This window comes from Corythoichthys intestinalis, chromosome 9 (genome assembly GCF_030265065.1).
Source record: "Corythoichthys intestinalis isolate RoL2023-P3 chromosome 9, ASM3026506v1, whole genome shotgun sequence".
Classification (NCBI taxonomy): domain Eukaryota; kingdom Metazoa; phylum Chordata; class Actinopteri; order Syngnathiformes; family Syngnathidae; genus Corythoichthys; species Corythoichthys intestinalis.
In genome coordinates this window covers 3,117,769-3,140,342 of record NC_080403.1, presented here as the reverse complement: position 1 = coordinate 3,140,342, position 22,574 = coordinate 3,117,769, and the positions used below count along the sequence as shown (strand labels likewise).

General features: G+C 39.5%; 1 protein-coding gene across 1 annotated transcript in view; it reads left to right on the top strand.

The window, feature by feature from the left end:
- Positions 1–2,931: 2,931 nt before the first annotated feature.
- Positions 2,932–22,574, top strand: part of megf6b (multiple EGF-like-domains 6b) — a 212,793-nt gene continuing 193,150 nt past the window's right edge. Inside the window, exons 1-3 of the mRNA XM_057846276.1 lie at positions 2,932–3,217; positions 14,115–14,249; positions 17,572–17,681. Coding sequence (XP_057702259.1) covers positions 3,111–3,217; positions 14,115–14,249; positions 17,572–17,681 — 352 coding nt within the window. The 5' untranslated portion in view covers positions 2,932–3,110. The remainder of the gene's footprint in view (positions 3,218–14,114; positions 14,250–17,571; positions 17,682–22,574) is intronic.

Below are 22,574 nucleotides of genomic sequence, written 5' to 3'. Positions count from 1 at the left end.
TTTAAGCTTTTATTCACAAGAAATTCAACGTAAAAATCACATTGTTTTACTACGGCGGCCATGTTGGATTTTGTATCTCTAGATTTTATTTTAGAAGTTTGTGCGTCCATCTTTAAAAACAATCAGCTTTTAAGTGTTTTAATAAGTGTAATATTTCAATCTAATAACTTTCAGTAAAACACCATGGTCCTACACCAGCCCCTACACTGACGGCAATAAGCAGATCTTCATCTACTTTGACCCCATGCACCTTTGGAAGAACATTTACAGCAGCTTCTACAACAACGGCTGTATGGTGCTGCCCAGGTGTCTTGTAGCTGGGGCAAGTGGCCAGCATTATTCACTCTATAAAAAAGATTAATCAAAACACCTATGTTTCGAAAACAAACATGTTTTTTAGGAGCCTGAGAGGATGAGGACGGACCAATTCCTGAGTCAGAAGTTGCTGGCCAGGTGGGAGAACTAAAAGTGTCAAGGTCAGCTACAAGTTGACCTAGAACAGAAGGTGCTGGCGCCCTCTTCAATTGAGAAGCAGAGCGTTAGGCTCATCATGGCGGTGGTCAACCCCTACACGGTCGCCGGGCTGAGACTCTTTGCCATGACCAGAGGCAAGAGGAATACAGGGACACGGTTGACGTTCTGGAGATGTTCCAGAGGACGATCTCTGTGATGAATGTGCGCGGGGCGGGGCAGGACGTGCGCTGGAATGATAACTACCAATGTGTGCTGCGGCCAACAGCAGGAAGTGATAGGGGCGGCCTACCAGGGGCACAGGTGCCAGGAGGGGCACATCAGCAGGTCCCTCTTCAACTGTTTTGGTGCGAACTTCTCCAAGGATGTGACTTCTGAAGCGAGGACGTACAAGGCCTTATAGTGGCAGACCGGCAGAAAGGAGATGGCGAGGAACAGACTTGTATAAGTCGAGGAAGCTGACCGCAAAACACAGCAATAGTCCAATATTCATTTGCATGCATATTCTATGTTCAATACTTTCTCACCAACAATATTCAAAGCATTAACTTTCAAACTGCTGTTCAAGGTGCCTGTTTTGGTTTTAGGTCGGTAGCAGTTTTGGTTTTGAAAATATTTAATTTGAAGTTTTTACACTACCGATAGGCCCCAGTATCCCGTGTCCTGTCAAATATTATGAAGTCGATGGTTGTAGGTTTACTTGCTCTGAAAATTCTGTAAGTAGGACACGTTTTCCATGTAAATGCCCTAATCCGTTCCAAGCACCCCAAAATCCAGATATAAATCATTTATAATGCATTAAAATGCATCAAAACATCTAACAAATACATGTTATAATTGGATTATTGCACAATAAACATAACATGAGAGTTCTGCATAGTGTAAAAATATGGGGCGCCGTTTGTAAAGCAGCACATGCTCAAAATTACAACATTTTCTCACATTTAGCACCACACATTGTTTAAAACGTGGTGTGAAATTTTTAGTCACTTTTTTTTTTTGTGCACATTTACAACATTATTTAGCAACTTAAATATTTATTTTTAAATAAGTTTTGGACCTGATTGTTTAAATCCAGAACTAAATATTTTATTTAAATCTTGAATTTATATTCTATATCCTAAATGCTAAATCTGGAAAAGGTTGGAACTAAATATTTAGCTTGATATGCAAATTCACATGACCGGAGAGCGGAAGTAACAAAATAAAAGCTGGTGGAGCAGCTCAGACTGTCTGTTTATGTTGCTTGAAAATGAATAAAACCTACTCAACGGTGGCAACCTGTTCTTGGACATGAGTCATTGTGATAATAACAATATATAGGTAAAATACATATTTAGGAGAAAGTATTTAAAGAGTATTTTGTATGCTCCAGCTTTTATTTTGTTACTTCTGGTCTCCAGTCATGTGAATTTGCATCTTAAGCTAAATTATAGTTCCGACCGTTTCCTGATTTAACATTTAGGATATAAGTTTAAGATTTAAATTAAATATTTAGTTCTGGATTTAAACAATCAGGTCCAAAACTTCTTATTTAAAAATAAATATTTAAGTTGCTAAATAATGTTGTAAATGTGCAAAAAAAAAAAAGTGGCTCTAAAAATTTCACACCATTTTAAACACTGTGTGGCGCTAAATGTGAGAAAATGTTGTCGTAATTTTGAGCATCTGCTGCTTTGCAAACGGCGCCTCAAATAAAAACAAAGAATAGAGTAAAGAATAAATGTTAATCTAAAATTGTAAAGCTGTTGGAACAAAAGGGACAAATGAAGAAAACGCTGGCATAAACATACACAGTAGTGGTCCTTCTTAGCCAACGGCAGAGCAGCTATAAGTATGTTACGTTTAAATTAATGTTTTTTTCCCTGGAGTGCACCCTATGGAGAATGACGCACCACACTGCCTCAAGTTTAACTTTATTACAGTATTAATGAATTGGAAGAGTGTTTGTGCAATGTTTGTCCCCCTACAGAAACCATATTAAAACAAAACAAAAAAAATATATATTTCCCTCACCTATCTTTTTCCATTTTTAAACATTTTTGAAAAAGCTCAAGGGACTGGAGCCAATAGGGCAGTGCTAAAGAGCCACAGACACCATGATAACTTTCGTCCACTGTAGTGACCACTGTCCCTGAAAGGGTTAATTTACAATTACAGTATACATTTACATGTGTATTTTTGTATAACACTGCACAAAAAAATATATATGTGAAAGGCCTTTACCTGCCAAATACAAGGGTTGGGGTTTTGCGAAAAGATTTTGTGCAATGCTCGGTGTTCGTGTGTGAGTACCCTCACACGCACGCACACACATGCACATTGGGGAATAGAGGGAGCCTCCTCCAGGTTTTTATTTTCCCCAGTGAAACATCTGCACGGGGCAAGAGTCTATGAGCTTCTGTTTTGTGGGAAAATTTTGGCAGCGTGTCACACACGCGTCAAGAACGAGAGAGCGGATCCACACGTGTAATGGATAGGGAATCTTTGGAGCAATTGGCTAAATTGAATGCCGAACATCACCTTACGTGCCTTTAAGCTTTTTTATATATTTTTTTTCTTAATTTTTGGAACGTTAACTGGTGATTTCGTACTGATGAGCGCGGGTGCCAGTCAATCACGTGTGTAAAACCAAAAGGATGGGGAGGATTGCGGAGAGTGGATTTTTGTTACATTTTGTCTTAGTATTTGTTCAAGGAGCGCAAGTCTACCGGTATGGCAACTCCAACAGCCTTCAGCCATATATGTGAGTAAGCAATGTACTTGAACTTGATGCATTTGTATGATTTTGCATTGGATGACATGCAACAGGTTTTTTGCATAGTGGTGATTTTCGCAAATGCACTTTAAATGGATGATTGCGCATTGTCTCAGCGTACATGCATTCGTTCGCCTGAGATTCTTTAAGTGGCGAACTGAATGTTAAATGAAGACAGAATGGCGTTTCGACAAAGATGCTGATGCCGTGTTTTGCTGTTGTGCAGCTGAACATGATGTTATTTTTTTGTCTTCTCAAGTTTTTAGTTAGATAAAAATGTTTTCCCTCAATTTCACCAGGGGAAGTCGACTTGTCAAAAATGGTCTCAATGCGACCAAAAAAAAAAAAAGGAAATTAAAAAATGTCACCCCCCCACCATTGTTTGATAATGTAGCCTATGTATACTTTTGTTATATTTGTGAAAACAGTCATTGTTACTTGACAGTAATACATGTAATTTATGACCTGTAGAAAATCAGCTGTCACTTGAGTTTACCTTGCCCCTCTAATTAGATGAACAAAAACTCAATTCATGAAGATAAAGATCTTATCGGGACAGAAGGCATGACTTTACTAACAGGTGTCAATTATTCATGGACCCCCATTGCATCTATGTAAAAAAGTTCAAACAACAAATTAAAACCAAACACAATTTAGTATTTTAGTAACACTTTAAATTGGATTAAAATATTTTTCTAGATTAACAAGGTTGGCAAGATGGCTTTGGAAATGGAATTGGTCACATTTATAAGTTACCATGTTGAAACTGTAATACTAGTTTAGGTCTTTTAAATTAATCTCAAAGTAATATTCAGAGGTGGAGAGAGTAACCAAAACATTTACTCAAGTAAGAGTAGCATTACTTCTAAATAATATTACTCAAATAAAAGTAAAAGTCATCCAAAAATTTACTCAAGTGAAAGTACAAAGGTGTTCGTTGAAAAGAATAACCAAGTAATGAGTAACAGTGTGAGTAACTGCTTACAATGTCAGATTTTTATTTTATTTTGTTTTTTAATGGTGCAGTGGGGCAAATAAGTATTTAGGTAACCACCAATTGTGCAAGTTCTCCTACTTGAAAAGATTAGAGAGGCCCGTAATTGTCAACATGGGCAAACCTCAACCATGAGAGACAGAATGTGGAAAAAAACAGAAAATCACGTTGTTTGATTTTTAAATAAGTTATTTCCAAATTAGAGTGGAAAATAAGTATTTGGTCACCCACAAACAAGCAAGATTTCTGGCTGTCAAAGAGGTCTTTTAACGAGGTCTAACGAGACTCCACTCGTTACCTGTATTAATGGCACCTGTTTTAACTCATTATCGGTATAAAAGACAGTCCACAAGTCAGTCACACTCCAAACTCCACTATGGCTAAGACCAAAGAGCTGTCGAAGGACACCAGCGACAAAATTGTAGACCGATTTACCAGGCTGGAAAGACTGAATCTGCAATAGGTAAAACGCTTGGTGTAAAGAAATGAACTGTGGGAGCAATTATTAGAAAATGGAACACATACAAGACCACTGATAATCTCCCTCGATCTGGGGCTCCATGCAAGATCTCACCCCGTGGCGTCAAAATGATAACAAGAACGGTGAGAAAAAATCCCAGAACAACATGGGGGGACCTAGTGAATGACCTACAGAGAGCTGGGACCACAGTAACAAAGGCTACTAACAGTAACACAATGCGCCGCCAGGGACTCAAATCCTGCACTGCCAGACGTGTCCCCCTGCTGAAGAAAGCAACACGTCCAGGCCTGTCTGCGGTTCGTTAGAGAGCATTTGGATGATCCAGAAGAGGACTGGGAGAATGTGTTATGGTCAGATGAAACCAAAATAGAACTTTTTGGTAGAAACACAGGTTCTTGTGTTTGGAGGAGAAAGAATACTGAATTGCATCCGAAGAACACCATACCCACTCTGAAGCATGGGAGTGGAAACATCATGCTTTGGGGCTGTTTTTCTGCAAAGGGACCAGGACGACTGATCTGTGTAAAGGAAAGAATGAATGGGGCCATGTACCGAGAGATTTCGAGTGAAAATCTCTTTCCATTAGCAAGGGCATTGAAGATGAGACGTGGCTACGTCTTTCAGCATGACAATGATCCCAAACACACAGCCAGGGCAACAAAGGAGTGGCTTCGTAAGAAGCTTTTCAAGGTCCTGGAGTGGCCTAGCCAGTCTCCAGATCTCAACCCCATAGAAAATCTGTGGAGGGAGTTGAAAGTCCGTGTTGCCCAACGACAGCCCCAAAACATCACTGCTCTAGAGGAGATCTGCATGGAGGAATGGGCCAAAATACCAGCAACACTGTGTGAAAAGCTTGTGAAGAGTTACAGAAAACGTTTGGCCTCTGTTATTGCCAACAAAGGGTACATAACAAAGTATTGAGATGAACTTTTGGTATTGATCAAATACTTTTTTTCCACCATGATTTGCAAATAAATTCTTTAAAAATCAAACAATGTGATTTTCTGTTTTTTTTTCTCCACAATTTGTCTCTCATGGTTGAGGTTTACCCATGTTGACAATTACAGGCCTCTCTAATATTTTCAAGTGGGAGAACTTGCACAATTAGTGGTTGACTAAGTAGTTATTTGCCCCACTGTATATGTTTTTCTTAGCACAACTTCATCTGTGTACTGTTATACTGTAGTATAGGCCAGTGGTCCGCACACTTTTTTCACCACGTACTAACAATGTGAGGCAGAAAATTAACGTGGGGCTGTTGTAACTCACCATATGCTGAATCAACCAACAGCGGCCTCTAAAACTTGACGGCAATTCCTTGGTCGCAGGCAAAATGAGTTCTTCTCCAGTCGTGAAAGGTTTCCGGGCTTAAGCAATACAGGTCGACACGAGGTAGGATGCTCTCAGTGTATTCGCTTTTGTTGCCTCGTTTTCTAGCTTTTAGCCACATATTATGCAGAATGGACTTGGTTGTAAGTTCCTCTTCTGGCTAAGTCTTTTCCTCGTAAAAAAGCTGCCCAAAGACATCGCCGCCCGCTGCACGCATCCAACAGCAGCAAACTTTACTGTTTACATTGACTGATGCTGGGCTAGGTGTGCAAACACCCCAGTAATGATGGCCAACCACTAGAGGGTGACGTATGCAAATCTTCACTGGGATTAGTCAAGAGGCACAAGCCAGATTGCGGTTGTTAACAAAAATATTTATTATTTCTCTGCGGCCTGGTAGCAAATGCATCACGGACTGGTACCGGTTCGCGCACTGATGGTTGGGGATCCCCGCTGAGTTGCTGAGCCTATTACATGAGACCATTACATTGTTACCTCTGGATGGTGTAATGGAGTCATGTGTTTATTGTTGCGACATCTCATTGGTAAAACAGGTAGCGCTAATGTCGGCATCTCTGGCAAAAATAAAATCATTATGTAGAATAAAGAGGAAAAATGTCTCGCCCCCACCCTGGCATGGAGGCCATACACTGATCGCTTTCGCGTCCCAACACTCTGGTGGGACCCCAATAGCCAGCCGTCAGGCTGGTGAGCGTGTAGTCTGTGCGAGGTGGGGTGGTGGAGTCACTGGCAGCCGCACGGGTGAGTTTTCCGTGTTGAGTCAAATTAAGCGTCAGGCTCGCAGATGGATCCGGGCCCGTAGTCTGCCTATTTTTGGCTGGTGTTCGAGCTGACGGCTCGGGCTGCCCCAAGCAGTGGTGGGCATGATTCTTGCTTCTTCAAACTTTTCAGAAATAAGCCATTAGTGTAGCCACTTGTCACTCAAACATGTTTGACCAATAGTGAAGTGCAACATTTGTCAAAAAATTGCGTTAAAACCTTTACCATGGTAAAAGTTTTGAACACTTTTTTTTAAAAAGTGCACTTAAAAAAACTTTTTGCACTTAAAAAAAAAGTGAGCTCAAAACCTTTTGCACTTCAATCAAAAGAAAAATACCGGTAATCTAAAATCAAAATAATATTAAAAGAAAAAAAAGGGAGGGCAATTTCATTTTTGCATGTGAATTTTTGCTTTGAAATTTTTTTTTCTGATTGAAGCACCATGTTGTTCCTTTTTGAGTCCCAAATTTCTTTTTGCATTCAAAAACATTTAACATTTTTTTTTAATTGAAGTGACTTTTTTAAAATTGAAAATGTATATTTTGATTGAAGCAACTGTTTTTTGAATGAATAATAAAGATAATGTGGAGGTTGAAGGAAGAAAAGAGGCAAAGACCGACTGAGTCACAGCCAGAAAGAGTTGATGACAGTATTGATTTCTATTCACTATTCCCCTTCCGAATTAAAGTCTGTCACAGTCACAGCCAATTATACTGTAAAGCTGGTTAAAATGGAAGTTATGTTGTTGTAAGGTGTATTCAATGCTTGTTCATGTGCCCCTTTTTAACTATGAGCACCTTCCACTCCATCGATCTCTGCACGGCTCTGTAAGTTAAGGTGACAATTATTATTATTGTAACATCGGCAAGGAAGTCTCTATCTTTGTCAGGTTCTTAATCATTTATTTTAGAACTTGTGCAACACAACACAGCTACTGTCCGCTGTAGCTAACTCCAACAACAACAGAACATTAAAAGAGAAAGTAAAAACTTTTCCGCACCTCTATTAACTGCTCATCAGTCACTCAGTGCATACAGGAACAGCATGCAAAACACAACCGCCACATTAGAACCTGATTCATTTACATTATTATCATTATTATATTGTATTATGATTTGTATTTATAATTTCTTTGCTTTGCTATATGTAATTGCTATTTGTTATTGTACCACCAGTATTTATGAAGGATTTAGCGTAGGGTTTTTTGGGCTGTGAAACAAAGTAATTGAATTATAATGTATTCTTATGGAAAATCCCGCTGACATGCGACCACTTGGACTTACAAACCAAGTCCTGGAACGAATTAACTTCGTATGTAGAGGTACCACTGTATTACACCATACGGTGATGCTTCAAGATATTCTGCCATACCACATTCTAAAAACATGCAAATATGACTGAGTGAACACTCCAAATTGTCCATTGGTGGGATTATAAGTAAGAATGACCACTTCATGATATACATTGCTTCTCTCACTCAAGGGCAGTTGTGATACATTCCAGCTCAATAGGGCAAACTCAATAGAAAATATATGGTGGAATGTGTAATTCATTGTATTGCTCAGTCTTTTACTGTTGTATGACGCACTTAGTGTTATATGGCTAAATGACATCTGGCCGTCATTGGCATATTCATCTGTGATTACGTAGCAAAGAAAAACCTGTGCTGAAGTCTCATTAGATTTAGACTTGTACATCTTGCATGCATGATCCAACTCAAAATCGCCCCACTTTTTAGTCTTTACACTTGTTTTAAGACCCCCAACTAAGTCCTCCTTTGAGAGCTGTGCGGCTATTTTAAAAAGACCTGACTGTCTCACTTTTAGACCTCCACCTGTCTTACATGCTGTGTTTGCAGAAAAAATGCTTCTATTGAAAAGGGAGGTCGCTCAGAGTCGTGTGTATATGAGTACATATAATTGTCCGTCTTTAAATGTGCCCTATAAATGATTAATCCATGGGGTTTTTCACCTTTTGGGAAAAACAGTCAGCTGGGATAAGCTAGAGTTCCACAATCCTGAACAGGGGTACAGTTTTATTCTATTCAAAAGCCAGAAGAAAAAAAATTCTAACCACAATTTCTGTAATTTCTGTTCCATCCATCCAGCTTTCTATGATGGGCGGCGTCATCTTTGCCTCTTTTTGCTACTGACTTCCAGTTTAGACAGAACAAGATGAAGTGTGGCTGATGTAAGCAATTCGTAGACAAAGTTAAAATCAAAAGAGAATTAATTAAAAAAAAAAAAAAAATCATTATCATTTTACACAAAACTCCAAAAATCGGCTTGACAAAAGTATTGGCACCCTCAGCCTCATACTTGGTAGCACAACCTTTAGATGAAATAGCTGCAAACAACCACTTCCGGTATCCATCAATGAGTTTCTTACAATGCTCTGCTGAAATTTTAGACCAGTCTTCTTTGGCCAACTGCTCCAGGTGTCTGAGATTGAAGGGTGCCCTCTCCAAACTGCCATTGTCAGATCTCTCCACAGGTGTTCTATGGGATTCAGGTCTGGACTCATTGCTGGCAACTTTAGAAGTCTCCAGTGCTTTCTCTCAAACCATTTTCTAGTGCTTTTTGAAGTGTGTTTTGGGTCATTGTCCTGCTGGAAGACCCATGACCTCTGAGGGAGACCCAGCTTTCTCACAAGGGGCCCTACATGATGATGCAAAATTTGTTGGTAGTCTTCAGACTTCATAATGCCATGCACAGGGTCAAGCAGTCCAGTGTCAGAGGCAGCAAAACAACCCCAAAACATCAGGGAACCTCCGCCATGTTTGACTGTGGGGACCGTGTTCTTTTCTTTGAAGGCCTTGTTTCCCCCCCCCCCGTAAACTCTATGTTGATGATTTTTCCCAAAAGCTCTACTTTTGTCTCATCTGGCCAAACAACATTCTCTCAAAACGTTTTTGGCTTTTGGAGTTTTGGCAAACTCCAGCCTGGCTTTTGTATGTCTCTGGGTCAGAAGTTGGGTCTTCCTGGGTATCCTGCCATAGAGTCCCTTTTCATTCAGACGCCGACGGATAGTACGGGTTGAAACTGTTGTACCCTTGGACTCCAGTACAGCTTGAAGTTGTTTGGATGTTAGTCGAGGTTCTTTATCCTCCAGCTGCACAATCTTTCGTTAAAATCTCTCGTCAGTTTTTCTTTTCCGTCCACATCGAGGGAGGTTAGCCACATGCCATGGGTTTTACACTTATTGATGACACTGCGCACGGCAGACACAGGAACATTCAGGTCTTTGGAGATGGACTTGTCGCCTTGAGATTACCCATGCTTCCTCACAATTTTGTTTCTTAAGTCCTCAAACAGTTCTTTGGTCTTCTTTCTTTTCTCCATGCTCAGTACATACAAGTACACAGGACCGAGTTTGACTTTAATCCATTTTAATTGGCTGCTAGTGTGATTTAGTTATTGTCACCACCTGTTATGTACCACAGGCAAGTAACATGGGCTGTTAATTAAACAAATTAGAGAAGCATCACATGATATTTCAAAGGGGGCCAATATTTTTGTCTGGTCCATTTTTGGGGTTTTGTGTAAAATGATAATGATTTAAAACAAAAATTTCCATTCTCTTTTGTTATAATTGCAAGCAAAATAAATGAAGATACAGTGCCTTGCAAAAGTATTCGGCCCCCTTGAACCTTGCAACCTTTCGCCACATTTCAGGCTTCAAACATAAAGATATAAAATTTTTAATTTTTTGTCAAGAATCAACAACAAGTGGGACACAATCGTGAAGTGGAACAAAATTTATTGGATAATTTAAACTTTTTTAACAAATAAAAAACTGAAAAGTGGGGCGTGCAATATTATTCGGCCCCCTTGCGTTAATACTTTGTAGCGCCACCTTTTGCTCCAATTACAGCTGCAAGTCGCTTGGGGTAGGTTTCTATCAGTTTTGTGCATCGAGAGACTGACATTCTTGCCCATTCTTCCTTGCAAAACAGCTCGAGCTCAGTGAGGTTGGATGGAGAGTGTTTGTGAACAGCAGTCTTCAGCTCTTTCCACAGATTCTCGATTGGATTCAGGTCTGGACTTTGACTTGGCCATTCTAACACCTGGATACATTTATTTTTGAACCATTCCATTGTAGATTTGGCTTTATGTTTTGGATCATTGTCCTGTTGGAAGATAAATCTCCGTCCCAGTCTCAGGTCTTGTGCAGATACCAACAGGTTTTCTTCCAGAATGTTCCTGTATTTGGCTGCATCCATCTTCCCGTCAATTTTAACCATCTTCCCTGTCCCTGCTGAAGAAAAGCAGGCCCAAACCATGATGCTGCCACCACCATGTTTGACAGTGGGGATGGTGTGTTCAGGGTGATGAGCTGTGTTGCTTTTACGCCAAACATATCATTTTGCATTGTGGCCAAAAAGTTCAATTTTGGTTTCATCTGACCAGAGCACCTTCTTCCACATGTTTGGTGTGTCTCCCAGGTGGCTTGTGGCAAACTTTAAACGAGACTTTTTATGGATATCTTTGAGAAATGGCTTTCTTCTTGCCACTCTTCCATAAAGGCCAGATTTGTGCAGTGTACGACTGATTGTTGTCCTATGGACAGACTCTCCCACCTCAGCTGTAGATCTCTGCAGTTCATCCAGAGTGATCATTGGCCTCTTGGCTGCATCTCTGATCAGTTTTCTCCTTGTTTGAGAAGAAAGTTTGGAAGGACGGCCGGGTCTTGGTAGATTTGCAGTGGTCTGATGCTCCTTCCATTTCAATATGATGGCTTGCACAGTGCTCCTTGAGATGTTTAAAGCTTGGGAAATCTTGTTGTATCCAAATCCGGCTTTAAACTTCTCCACAACAGTATCTAGGACCTGCCTGGTGTGTTCCTTGGTTTTCATAATGCTCTCTGCACTTTAAACAGAACCCTGAGACTATCACAGAGCAGGTGCATTTATACGGAGACTTGATTACACACAGGTGGATTCTGTTTATCATCATCGGTCATTTAGGACAACATTGGATCATTCAGGGATCCTCACTGAACTTCTGGAGTGAGTTTGCTGCACTGAAAGTAAAGGGGCCGAATAATATTGCACGCCCCACTTTTCAGTTTTTTATTTGTTAAAAAAGTTTTCCAATTATCCAATTAATGTTGTTCCACTTCACGATTGTGTCCCACTTGTTGTTGGTTCTTGACAAAAAAATTAAATTTCATGTCTTTATGTTTGAAGCCTGAAATGTGGCGAAAGGTTGCAAGATTCAAGGGGGCCGAATACTTTTGCAAGGCACTGTATTACTACCAAAGCATTTGTAATTGCAATCATTTTCTGGGAAAGATTGAGCATTATCTGACAGAATTGCAGGGGTGCCAATACTTTTGGCCAGCAGTGTGTACGGTTTGAAGTGGAATGTTTTGATCACCGACCAGCTACAAGGCGCCAGTGTGGATGAACACCTCCATACACCATAAATCGAAACCAGCAGCAAACTTTTAAGTTAAGGATGTGGTTTGCTGCTTTAAACTTAAAGGATACTCCTAAAAGATTGTATGTTTGTTCTTATCACTTCATTGATCGTTTGTGGGCAAAATTCTAACAATCTGTGCAGCCTGTGTTAACATGAAGTGTAGATTTATACGCCATGCAGTGACCAAAATGAGGCGAAATCACAAATAATATGACAGTTGCCAAATGCATTAGTGCAGCAACGGATTTCGCTGTTACAAGGAAATACTGCAAGGTATTTTTCACTTGGTTAGATTATTGTTATGGTAAATGGTGTTATACTTGTATAGCACTTTTCCATCTTTCAAGGCTCTCAACGCGCTTTACACTACATCGCCATCCACCTACTGTTGACGCAGCACCAGGAGCAATGTGGGGTTCAGTATCTTGCTCAATGATACTTAGGCGTAGACTTGAACCCACAACCTCTGGGTTGGGGGACAACTACTCTACCACTGAGCCAGACCACCCATGGCACCCATTAAGGTATTATACAGTAAGCTCATCACCCAAGCGCATCCCACATAAACACAAGTAGTATTTCTTTTTTTTTTTTTTTTTCGTGCATATATTGATCACAATAAAACTTGTGTGCAACATGATTCCATTTCTTGTTTATTCATAACAATTGGTGCATGTGCAATAAATCACATTTTATAGAATTAATAGAAAAATACTAACGAAGGTGGAGCATAACTTGAGCCTCCCATCATAGAATGCACGTAGTCTCGTAGATGTTGTGATGCACATCAAGTTGTCTTCCCTTGCCTCACAGCGTTTTCCACCTGTAAACTAACAAAAAACGTGTCACGCTTGCATGTATGCATTCAGGGTAAGAAGTCCATGCATGACTTGTTGTAGATGAGATCATTCCATTTCTTTCTGGTTGTATAACTAGGTTTAGCAAAGCCAATTATGTCTCAGCTGTGACGCAAAACACAGAATTGTGGTCAAATTGAACATAATTGTACCATCCCTACACAAACATTACATGTAGTGATTAGCAGTTGTCCTAGTAAAGTAAAGCAGAAAAACTTGTCTATAACATCATTATCACTGCCATTGCTGCCACTCATATGTCTCTCAAACTTGGAAAAATCCCACTAGGAATTTGCATTAATTGGTGCATTTTTGGTGTATTTAGTGCCTGCATCATGCATATGCCCTTTCACTGTATACGCGTACATATTTGTTTTTAAAGATGGCGGGCTCGTGGAAATGAGCTGGGGAAGGATGAGTACATACTCATGTATGTGACTGAATGACATGCAACTAGAAAAAAATCTCATGTCAAAGACGGGAAAGTAAGGATTGCATGTTACTGTATGCTGTTTGTTAGTACTATAATGTATTTAAAACCTTCTTTCATGACTACCTCACTACAAAATGGTAGAATTTATTGTAATATAATCCATTGTACATATTCATTTACTCTCAATAATTCATTCATTTTCCGTGCTGCTTATCCTCACGAGGTTGCTGGAGCTATCCCAAGCTAACTATTAGCAGGAGGCAGGGTACACCCATTCACGTACACACTCATACCTACGGACAATTTGGAGTGTTCAATCAGCCTACCATGCGTGTGTTAGGATGTAGAAGGAAACTGGAATACCCGGAGAAAACCCACGCAGGCGCGGAGAGAACAGGAAAACTCCCAACAGAAAGCCTGCAGCCAAAGATTGAACCGTTGATCTCAGAACTGAGGCGGACGTGCTAACCACACGATGATTGTGCAGCCCTCTCAATATTATTTCATTAAATTAATATGCAGTGTTATTAGTTAATTATAATGACATTATTGACACCTCAACTATTTTATATTTCACTTCCATCGCAGGCCCAATGTTTGCATGGAGCAGGAGATGATGCTGGTTGCTCAGAGGCAGCCATGCGTGCAGGCTTTTACACGCATGGTCAAAGTGTGGAAGCAAGGCTGCGTGGGACAGTCTTGGTGCATGGGATATGAGAGGAGGTAAGGAACTCAATGACTGAAGTACACGCTCCCTCAGTCATTTTTGGGTTGATCCTTTACGAACAGCAGGATACCATTCGTCTAGTCCCCCTCTTTTTCCCCATAACTCCATTTCTCTCTTGGACACGTCGTCTCAAAACTAGGGCTGAACGATATTGGAAAAAACTGACATAGCTACTTTTTGGAGGGTCGTGATATATATTGCGATATGAAAACTACAAGAATTTTCAACAGAGGATTTGAATAGCTAGCACTCTGAAGCCACCATGTTGCATTGCCGTAATGCACATAATGCAGACGATGATCCACATGAGGGATGGCTAGCTTTACTTCGTTTTTCCTTGTGGAGGCTGGCCTGACCGCAGTAGTTTTGCTGGTTAGGAAGTTGACACAGTTTAATGTTATGCTAACAGTAGCAAAATTAGTGGTGTTTCCCCCGCCTCCACAACATTCTCATCTTTTTACGTTACTTACAGTGGTTGCTGCTGGCCGAAAAAACTTCTAATATCCCTCCTCTTCGAAGGGGGTGGATGAGGCGGCCATAAGCGGATTTTATTGGGGGGGGGGGGGGGGCAGCCCCCCTGGTGTCCTAAAAGTGTCATTGCATGTAATTGACTTTCCTATATACAGTATATATAAAAGTTGAAAAGCAATAAAACTGCAACAAAAATGAATGAAATGAACAAAAAAATATATTTTTATAATGGATCAAAATGATTTTTCGAGCACCTTAGATGGTCATTTGCTTTGCATATAATTAAAAAAAAAATTTGGGGGGGGGGGGGGGGGATATTTTAAAAAATGATTTTTTTCTTTCACCGAAAATATTTTTTTTTGATTGAAGCAGCTGTTTTGGGGGACTGAATGATTTAGACCAGGTATGTCCAAAGTCCGGCCCAGGGGCCAAAAGTTTCATCCGGCCCCCAGCCTCTGTCATAAAATCAATAATGTCTGGCCCACACACAGACTTAATGAATTGGTCAGCACTACTGCTACCATCATATGAAGTAGCTTACACACTAAATGCTGCTCCTCATTTACCCACTAAAAGGCAGCAGCACTCTAAGCAACATTACCCCATGTGACCCTTAACTCCCAATTTTCTAAAATGGTGACAATCAACACAAAAAAGAAAGTTGACTGCAACGGCGGACGTTTCAGGGATAGGTGGAAATTGGACTATTTCTTCAGTAAAATACGCAACAACTGTGTCTGCCTCATTTGCAAAGAGACAGTCACTGTTTTTAAAGAGTTCAGTGTGAGGCGATATTACCAAACAAGAGATGCGGACATGTTCGACATGATTACAGGGAAGATACGTAGCGAGAAATTAAAGCAACTTGAAGCTAGTTTAATTTCACAGCAGCAGTATTTCGCAAGAACCCGAGAATCGAAAGAGAACGCCACAAAGGCTAGTTGCGAGATTGTTGATATTATTAATTAAAAAAAAATAACGAAGCAAATGTGACACACAGAATGGCTTGCTTAAATTTGCTTAAATATATTGTTCTACGTAAAGGACGTCAACCAAGGTCGGCCCCCCACATTTTTACCACACCAAATCTGGCCCCCTTTGCAAAAAGTTTGGACACCCCTGATTTAGACACAAATGTCCTAATCATATTATGGGCCAAACATAAAAAGGATTGCTTCAATGAAAGAAAACTTTTTCAATAAAAAATTAAGTGTTCAAATGCAAATTTTTCAATCGCAAATATTTTTTCGCATTCAAAAACTTTCTCTATGAATGAATATGAAGTGATCTTCTTTTTTAAAATCTCAATTTTTTAAAGCAACTTATTTTTTCTTTGAATTAGATAGACACAAATGTCCTAGCCAAAATGTGGCCCAAAACACTTCAACATTACTTCAATGAAAAAAGTTGCTTCCATCAAAAAAACTTGACTTCAATCAAAAAAAAAAAAAAAAAAAAAAAAAAAAAAAAAAAAAATCAAAGAAAAATAGCTTTCACATGCATTTTGGGGGGGGGGTTGAGTTTTAAATTTATTTTTGCATTCAAACACTTTTTTTTTTTTTTTTAATTGAAGCGACATTTTTTTGGTTGAATAATAAATACACAAATCTACCTCCATATGGCTCTGCCCAGGGGATACAATTTTTGACTGGGGTAACTACACTGGCACGACACCAGCGGGCGTACCATATTCAATGCATGGCAATCAGCCACCTGGTGCGTTCAGGTACAGGACGCAAAACACATCTGCCACATTACAACCCGATTTGTTACATTATTAAAGGAATTATTTTCATTATTATTATATTATTCCAATTTTTATTTTATAATGTATTTGTTTTGCTATGTGTAATTGCCATTTGTAATGGTAACAGCAGTATTTATTAAGGATTTAGTGTAGGTTGTAGGGCTGTGGAACGAATTAATGGAATTATAATGTATTATTATGGGAAAATCCTGCTCGACATACGGCCATTTTGACTTACAAACAAGGTCCTGGAACTAATTAACTTCGTATGTAGAGATTCCGCTGTATTTTTTTTTACTGGTAAAATTTATACTGGGGAACAGCAGGTCAATACTGCTGCACGTGCTCTCGTGAAATACGGTTTGTCTTTCGACGCCCATTCTAAAAGGGTTCATCTGTGAATGATAAAGATTGCCGTAAATAAAAGGGATCCAGGAGGCCATGTCGCTGCACAAAATAGATGATTTATTAAGCATTATATTTCACACTTCAACAGCAGCAAAAATATTAAACATATTTTAATCATTAAAATAATAAAGCAGGTGCTCCACACAGTGCACACTAAGACCCACTTTGACAGTTTTCACATACCTTAATCGCTCTTACGCATGCGCACATGGCGATGTTCAAACGTTAGATCATGCAGGACTATCCAGAACCATAACGCTAATGACAGCCGTTTTACACTTTAAGTGCAAGGTGTTGCCCACCCCACCCCCTTCTACCCTCACCGTCCCCTCTCAACCCAACCAGCTATTGAACACACAAGTCTCCACAGTCAACATTCCACAGAGTCCTAATGGTAATGTAGCCCCTGAGTCATCCCACGTCAGTTTCTCACTTCTTGCTTTGAAGGCAACCGAAGGCTACAATTACTTGTAAACAAAGCAATAATGATTGTGTCAGTGTTGCAAAAAAAAGGAGTCCGAAAAGTACAGAGGATCAGACAACGTTTTCCAAAGAAAAATAAGGCATGTCTGGGAAAAGTATCGTGAATAAATCTGTTGAAAAACAACACTTTATCACTTACTACAGCCAAGGTACTGTATTATTCTTCACTTTCATTGGTCTGATTGAGTGCTTGTCTGTGTTTTTCGTAGGACAGCGTACTACACGGCGTACAGACAAGTGTACCGGCAGGATTATAACACTGTCTATAAGTGTTGCTCTGGATGGTCTCAGCTTAATGGAGAAGCCGGGTGCCTTTATCGTAAGTATAACGTGTGCTGCTAATTTTGTAAAATGTCTTTAGCTATCTAAAATTTATATATATATTGCAGAAATCTGCAGTGTAGAGTGATAGTTTTAATGCCTTTCTACAGTTTGTTTGCTTACTGTAATGCCCTTGCGTAAGGGAAATAAAAGTTTCTTATGAGTCTGTCACAATAAAGCATTCCAATATAGTGTTACCAAACATTATCGTAGGTATATTTGGTCTTGCAAAAGGCTAATATTCTAAATACAGTGGTATGAAAAAGTATCTGAACCTTTTAGAATTTCTCACATTTCTGCTTAAAATCACCATCAAATGTGAGCTGATCTTTGTCAAAATCACACAGATGAAAAAACAGTGTCTGCTTTAACTAAAACCACCCAAACATATATAGTTTTTTAATTTTTTTGAAAATTTTTTAATATTTTAATGAGGATAGTATAAAAACAATGGCAGAAGGGGGAAAAATAAGCATCTCACTGGGGTTCAAGTCTGGACTTTGACTTGGCCACTCCAGAATGTGTATTTTGTTCTTCTTAAACCATTCTAAAGTTGATTTAATTCTGTGTTTTGGATCATTGTCTAGTTTCAGTATCCATCCTCTTTTTAGCATAAAATGTCTGACAGATGGCCTCAGGTTTTCCTGCAAACCATCCTGATAAACCTTTGACTTCATTCTTCCAACAATGATTGCAAGTTGTCCAGGCCTTGAGGCAGCAAAACAGCCCCAAATCATGATGCTTCCTTTACCATGCTTCACAGTGGGGATGATGTTGTGTTGATGTTGGTGAGCTGTTCCAGTTTTCCTCCACACATGACGTTGTGTGTTACTCCCAAACAATTCAACTTTGGTTTCATCAGTCCCAAAATTATTTTGCCAAAACCTCTGTGGACTGTACATTTGCCTTTCTGGACCATTAAACGAGCAACAATGTTTTTTTTGGACAGCAGTGGCTTCCTCCGTGGAGTCCTCCCATGAACACAATTCTTGGCCATAGTTTTACATATACTTGATGTGTGCACGGAGATATTGGACTGTGCCAGTGATTTCTGTAAGACTTTAGCAGACACTGTAGGGTTCTTTTTTACCTCTCTGAGTATTCTGCGCTAAACTCTTGGCGTCATCTTTGGTGGAAGGCCATTCCTTGGGAGAGAAACCAACAGTGCCAAACTCTCTCCATTTGTAGTAAACTTCACTGACTGTCGATTAATAAACATCAAGACTTTTGGAGAGTTTTGTATCCTTTCCCAGCTTTATACAAATCAACAATACTTGATTACAGGTCTTCAGACGGCTCTTTTGGCCGAGCAATGATACACATCAGACAATGCTTCTCATCAATGCAATTCTTACCAGGTGTGTTTTACAGTGGGCAGGGCAGTTTTAAACCACTCAGTGATTGGGCACACACCTGACTTAAATTGTTTGGTAAAAATTGGCTTCAATTGCTCTTTAAGTCTCCTTATGCAGAGGGTTCACTTACTTATTTTTCCTCCTTCTGTCATTGTTTTCATGCTATCCTCATTAAAATATGAAAACCTTTAAGTGTTTGGGTGGTTTTAGAAAAAGCAGACACTGTTTTTTTTATCTGTGTGATTTTTACAAAGATCTGGTCACATTTGATGGTGATTTTAAGCAGAAATTTAAGAAACTCCAAAAGAGGACAATAAGCTGTCAAACGATTAAAAATTTTAATCGAGGTAATCACAGCTTAAAGATTAATTAATTGTATTTAATTGCAATTCAAACCATCTCTAAAATATGCCCTATTTTTCTGTAAATTACTGTTGGAATGGAAAGATAAGATACAAGACGGATATATACATTAAATATACTGTACATAAGTACTGTATTTGTTTTTATAACAATAAATCCACAAGATGGCATTAACATTATTATCATTCTTTCTGTTAAAGGAATCCATGGATAGAAAGACTTGTAGTTCTTAAAAGATAAATGTTAGTACAAGTTATAGTAATTTTATACTAAACCCCCTTTTAATTTTTTTGTATCGATAACATTTGTAAAATTTTCAATCAAAAAATAGTAGTAGTAACTAGTAGCTCACATTGTTGACGTCGCCTAGCAATCACGTCAGATCGAGCTCCCTGCCGTTCTTCCACAGTGTCTTTAACTACTTAAGGTAGTGATTGAATACCGCCACAAGGTGTCAATGGCGAGTTTTAAATTACTTAGAAATCCAGCCAATCAGTGTGTTTTGTCCCTCGACTGACGCCATAGTTCCCTGGTCCACCCACGTCATTTGAGTGCTGGCTTCACAACGTACGAGACCTGTGAGTTTGTATATTGTGACTAAATATTGCCATCCAATATATTTTTGAGCTAAACGAAATGTTTGAATAGAGTTTGGCCAAAGTCTGAGTACGTTTTAAGTGCATTTTGCAACGCTATTTTGATTGGGAATGCCAGTTCTCTTTGCATTGTTGTTTAACTGTGTGAGAATAGGGCTTCATTAATACAGATTGAAGCGCTTTTCTTTTTGTGAACATTATTTTTTTTGATAGGAATATTATTTTTAATATGCTTTCACTAAATGATACTTGTGTTTGTTGTGAAGGAGTTGCCGAAGCTTATGCCAATAAACGGCGCAGTCCAATGAACGTCTGTGTCACTCGACTTTCTCTGCCGCTTAGCTCTCAATATGCAAAAAACTGCGTCATTATAATCTGAGGCAATGCATGAGCGAGTCATTCCGCGCATGCGTAAATGGGTCAACTATTTTAACGTGATTAATTAAAAAAATTAATTACCGCCCGTTAATGCGATAAATTTGACAGCATTAGTAATTATGTACTTGCAGTTCATTCTCCTCACACTTGGCTTTGGATGAAAAGTCCTAATCAGATGGTCAATGTTTTTCATATGGCGAGGGATCACCATTTGGTATCAATCAGAACCATGCTTATTGGACTTGCATTGTGACAATAGGGCCACGACCTCTAGGTGTGAAGTGTGAACTGACCCAATTTGTCTCATTGCCATTCCAGGACCGATTCCCTCATAGAATCCTGTTCTTATGCCAGAAAGTCAGAATCAGGACAGATAAAAACGGTCGTCATCAGCTGAAGGTTTGACCAAATAGAAAAAGACCCTGAAATGTGAATGGGCTATGTCAGGGCCCCATTTACGGAAATCCACACCGGCAACAGCTCGCCTCTCTGACGGATTAGCTTAGTTTCACACATTTGACACCTCGAAACCTCCTTTGAAGGGATTTCATAGCCACTCATCCGCATCACATAGCCTGCATACCATGTACGGACTCACGTTAAAGCTTTCCATTAATTAGCTGGTCCTTTTTACCCGACTTCCTGTGTTTTACAAATCATTTAAAATACAATGAATGTGAGTATCAATAGCTTAATTTGTAAATCATAAGGTGCCGGAAAGCAAAGTACATATGACAGCGCAGGGATGACGAGACAGGCATAGGTCCCAGATTATACGCAGAAAATGGTGCTGAAGACAACATTCAAATACCCACTTTCCATGCTGTGGGACTTAAAAGTAAGCTGAGAACGACAAACCGATACGACCGGATATCCGGTTTTACAGGTGAGAGATACAGCTGTATCGATAGTTAAGTTACCATTCGACAGTAATTAGCCATTACATATTCAATGAACCAATAGCAGAGATAGAATTCGGCTATCGCGAGCACAAGAATCGGCTTCTAATGCCTAGTTCAATGCATTGCTTAATATGATAATAATTTAGCTTTTACCTCACATGCTGCGTTTGTGTCATTCACCACACAGCGCACTTAGATTGTGATCGGCGTCGTGGTTGCCTCAACTTCCCATTCATTTCGGCAGAGCCGCCAGTAGTCGCCGTCATTACCCGATCGTCACGGGCGTGTCATAACAACGCGAGAGCTCACAAAACCACTATAACACACGCTCCGTAGCGTTTTCTTCACAGCCCAAAACGAAACTAATAGTGGCAACGAAGCAACATGCTAAAACAATGGACAGTTTGCGCACCACACCAGCAACGTGCAGCGATTGATTTTCAACGCACCCAGGAAAACAAAAGTCGGACTTTGAAGTGACGAAGGCAGTCAGATCTGTTCGCATGGGACAGAGCTAGTGTGAAGTGTGAAGCGGTACAGAGATCGTGAGTTTTTAACCCTGAAACATAACCCACTACAATGGTGGAAAGGGCGGCATATTGTTTCCACGAAACGCAGTCTACTTAAACATGAACACGTGGATCAGTTGATCTTCCTCAAGAAAAATCTGCCCTTCGAAAAAGATATAGACAATGATGAGGAATAAAAAAACGTGGACGCACAGGCATAAGTGAATGACTTTGCTGTGTATAAGGTTAAAGTAATGATAATAGACCTGTCTGTCTAAAATGCCATGTTTTTATTCCCCCAGTTATCTGAAAAAAAATCTGCATAGGCTACAGATAGAAATATTTTTAAATAAATAATGCAAAAAATAAACAAATACATTTTAATTAATGAATAAATGAACTGATAGATATTTGGCCTTATATATCTAGTCTTCTTTCCTTCTAAGCCAGGCCATTTACAAGAAGAAAAGCAGCAGCATGTGTTTTTTTTTGGACTGTCAACACTTTCATGTGAAACACAGACTGGGACCTCTCTCTCTAAGCAGCTTCTTGCTCACGTTTTGCTGGTTCTACAGTTTGCAGCAGGGTTCACTACATTTCTCAGTTTAAATATCATTAACAGTAGAAAACACATACAAGAGGACACTTCTCTCTAAGCAGCGTCCTACTCGGGTTTTGCAGGTTAGCAAGTTCACACAGTTTAATGTCATGCTAACTCTGATGCAGGTCGGATTTTCACTTGTAAAATCAGTGCTGTGTTCCCCACCTCCACAACATTGATGTCTTTT